Source organism: Lipotes vexillifer, unplaced genomic scaffold (assembly GCF_000442215.2).
Source record: "Lipotes vexillifer unplaced genomic scaffold, Lipotes_vexillifer_v1.1 scaffold90, whole genome shotgun sequence".
Lineage (NCBI taxonomy): Eukaryota > Metazoa > Chordata > Mammalia > Artiodactyla > Lipotidae > Lipotes > Lipotes vexillifer.
Window position 1 is genome coordinate 5502839 of NW_006782310.1, and position 740 is coordinate 5503578.

Here is a 740-nt window from a genome sequence, read left to right on the forward strand (position 1 = left end):
GCAGCAGAAACAGAAACGGGCCAACCACAGAGAGAGAAATAAGACCCGAGGGAAGATGATCACTGATGTAAGTTTCATGAAACCAGTTTCTTTATTTCATGTTTTCTGAAAGTCCGATCAACCATAAGCCTCTCTACAGGGGCTTCCCTGGTGGTCCAGTGGTTAAGACTCCACGCTTCCACTGCAGGGTGCACAGGTTCAATCCCTGGTCAGGGAACTAAGGTCCTGCATGCCGCGCAGCACGGCCAAAAAAAGAAAACAAAAACATAGAACTAAGATATAAATTAAGGATGCGTGGCTGGTGGAGGAACTTTAACCCACCACACAATTAATTAACTTGGTGTGTTGTATGATGCTGATGACTTTAAATGCTTGATTCCATTTTCAACCTTTGCAATGTGGATAGAATGGAAAAGGAGAAGAAAAAATACAAGAGGCCCGTGTACAGCAAAAAATAAAAAATAAAATACAAAAGGTAACGGCACTTATAATAGGAAGACAAATGTACTGATTTGGGAATTGATTCAGGATTTTAATAATCACAATGATACTATGTAACCAATCAGCTGACACATGGACCACCCGTTCTAGGCATCTGAATGGAGAAATAATTGATGTGGTTGCTCAAAGACATAATCTGATGGGCTCTTGGCAGTCCCTTGAGTTCGAGGGTATCAGGGTGGAAGGAGAACTCAGAGGACAGTGAATTCATTCAGCAGGGGTGCCCAATAGCCCCTTTG

General features: G+C 42.6%; 1 protein-coding gene across 1 annotated transcript in view; it reads left to right on the forward strand.

Moving 5' to 3' along the window:
• The window catches only part of FHOD3 (formin homology 2 domain containing 3), a 517118-nt gene that overhangs the window by 485764 nt on the left and 30614 nt on the right, over positions 1-740 (forward strand). Inside the window, 1 exon segment of the mRNA XM_007455216.1 lies at positions 1-67. This exon segment is cut by the window's left edge and continues 8 nt beyond it. Coding sequence (XP_007455278.1) covers positions 1-67 — 67 coding nt within the window.